At 70.0% G+C, this 1,334-nt stretch overlaps 1 protein-coding gene across 1 annotated transcript; it reads left to right on the top strand.

Annotated features, from left to right (window-relative positions):
- Window positions 1-69: 69 nt before the first annotated feature.
- LOC113960961 (5'-AMP-activated protein kinase subunit gamma-1-like) lies at window positions 70-1,156 on the top strand (the record flags this gene model as incomplete). The annotated part of the gene is made up of 3 exons (XM_027670924.1): window positions 70-107; window positions 196-342; window positions 430-1,156. Coding segments are annotated over 3 exons (284 nt in total), but the record flags the coding sequence as incomplete, so codon positions are not given.
- Window positions 1,157-1,334: the final 178 nt, after the last annotated feature.

The following is a 1,334-nucleotide window of genomic DNA, read 5'->3' as shown; positions in this document are numbered from 1 at the left end:
GGGGGGGGCTGTGTCCCCTCTCCAGGGCCCGGTAGCGCCGCTGAGCCGCTCCCCTCCCTCCTTCCCCAGGGCGGGTGGTGGACATCTACTCCAAGTTCGATGTTATTGTGAGTACTGGGCTAGGGGGGGATGCTTGGGGAGTGGTGGCGGTCCCCGAGGTCCCGGCTGCGTCCCCAATGCCTGTCCCTGCCCCAGAACCTGGCAGCTGAGAAGACCTACAACAACCTGGACGTGACGGTGACGCGGGCGCTGCAGCACCGCTCCCACTACTTCGAGGGCGTCCTCAAGTGCTACAAGCACGAGACGCTGGAGACCATCATCAACCGCCTGGTGGAGGCCGAGGTAACCGCGCCTGGGGTGCCGGGGTGGGGTCTGGGGGGGTCCCCGCTCCCCCTCAGCCCTTCCCTGTGTCCCCCCCCCCCCCCCCAGGTTCACCGGCTGGTGGTGGTGGATGAGAGCGACGTGGTCAAAGGGATCGTCTCCCTCTCAGACATCCTGCAAGCCCTGGTCCTCCCGCAGGGCCCCTGAGGTGGTGGTGGTGGGGGGGGTTAATTCCTCCCCCTGGAGCCCCTCACTCTGCTCTCCTGCCACACTGTGCCCCCCCGGGCTGGCAGAGGCACCCGGGGCGGGACCCCACTCACCAGCAGCATCCAGCAATAACTCCCAGCCCTGGGGCAGCCCCCGCTGCCCTTCCCTGGGTGGGGGGAGCCCAAGGTCCCCCCCTGCACCCCAAGGCCATGCAAAGTGCTGGGGGCAGCCCCCAACCCCCCTGGGGTCACCCACCTCCGTGCCAGGGCTGTTCCCAGTGCAGACCCTCGTCCCCGTCACCCCCCCTCTGCCCCCCCCAGGGTTTCACTGGCTTTGGTGAAACCCCCTCAGCTCTCTCTGGCCCAGGGACCCCCCCCCAGCCCCAGGGGTTCCCCCCAGGCCCCCCCAGGTCCCTCGGCCACATCCACACCCGCCACCGCTTCATGCGTGGAGAAAACCCACAAATAAACACAGACCTGGCACCACCCCGGCTCGGTGCGGGGCACGGGGGGCACCGGCGAGGGAGGGGGTACCCGGGGAGGGGACGCGACCCCCCCGCGAGACAGGGGGAATCTGCTGAGCTCGCCCAGACCCTAAATCCCTGTTTGTTCCGCCCGTGGCTTTTCTAAAAGGCCGGGATTGGGGATGGGATGGGCACAGGGACCCGGCGGGACATGGGGACCCTCCGGTGGGCACCGCGGTGAGCGAGGGGTGTCGGGGCAGGGGCCGGGGGAGGCCGGAGCGAGGGGCTGCGTGTCGGGGGGCTGGCGGGGGTCAGGGGCAGGCGGGAGGCCGGGGTTTGCCGC

The sequence above is a fragment of the Neopelma chrysocephalum genome, unplaced genomic scaffold (assembly GCF_003984885.1).
Source record: "Neopelma chrysocephalum unplaced genomic scaffold, ASM398488v2 Primary Assembly neopelma1_96949, whole genome shotgun sequence".
Taxonomy (NCBI): Eukaryota; Metazoa; Chordata; class Aves; order Passeriformes; family Pipridae; genus Neopelma; species Neopelma chrysocephalum.
This window is presented reverse-complemented; position numbering and strand designations above follow the sequence as displayed.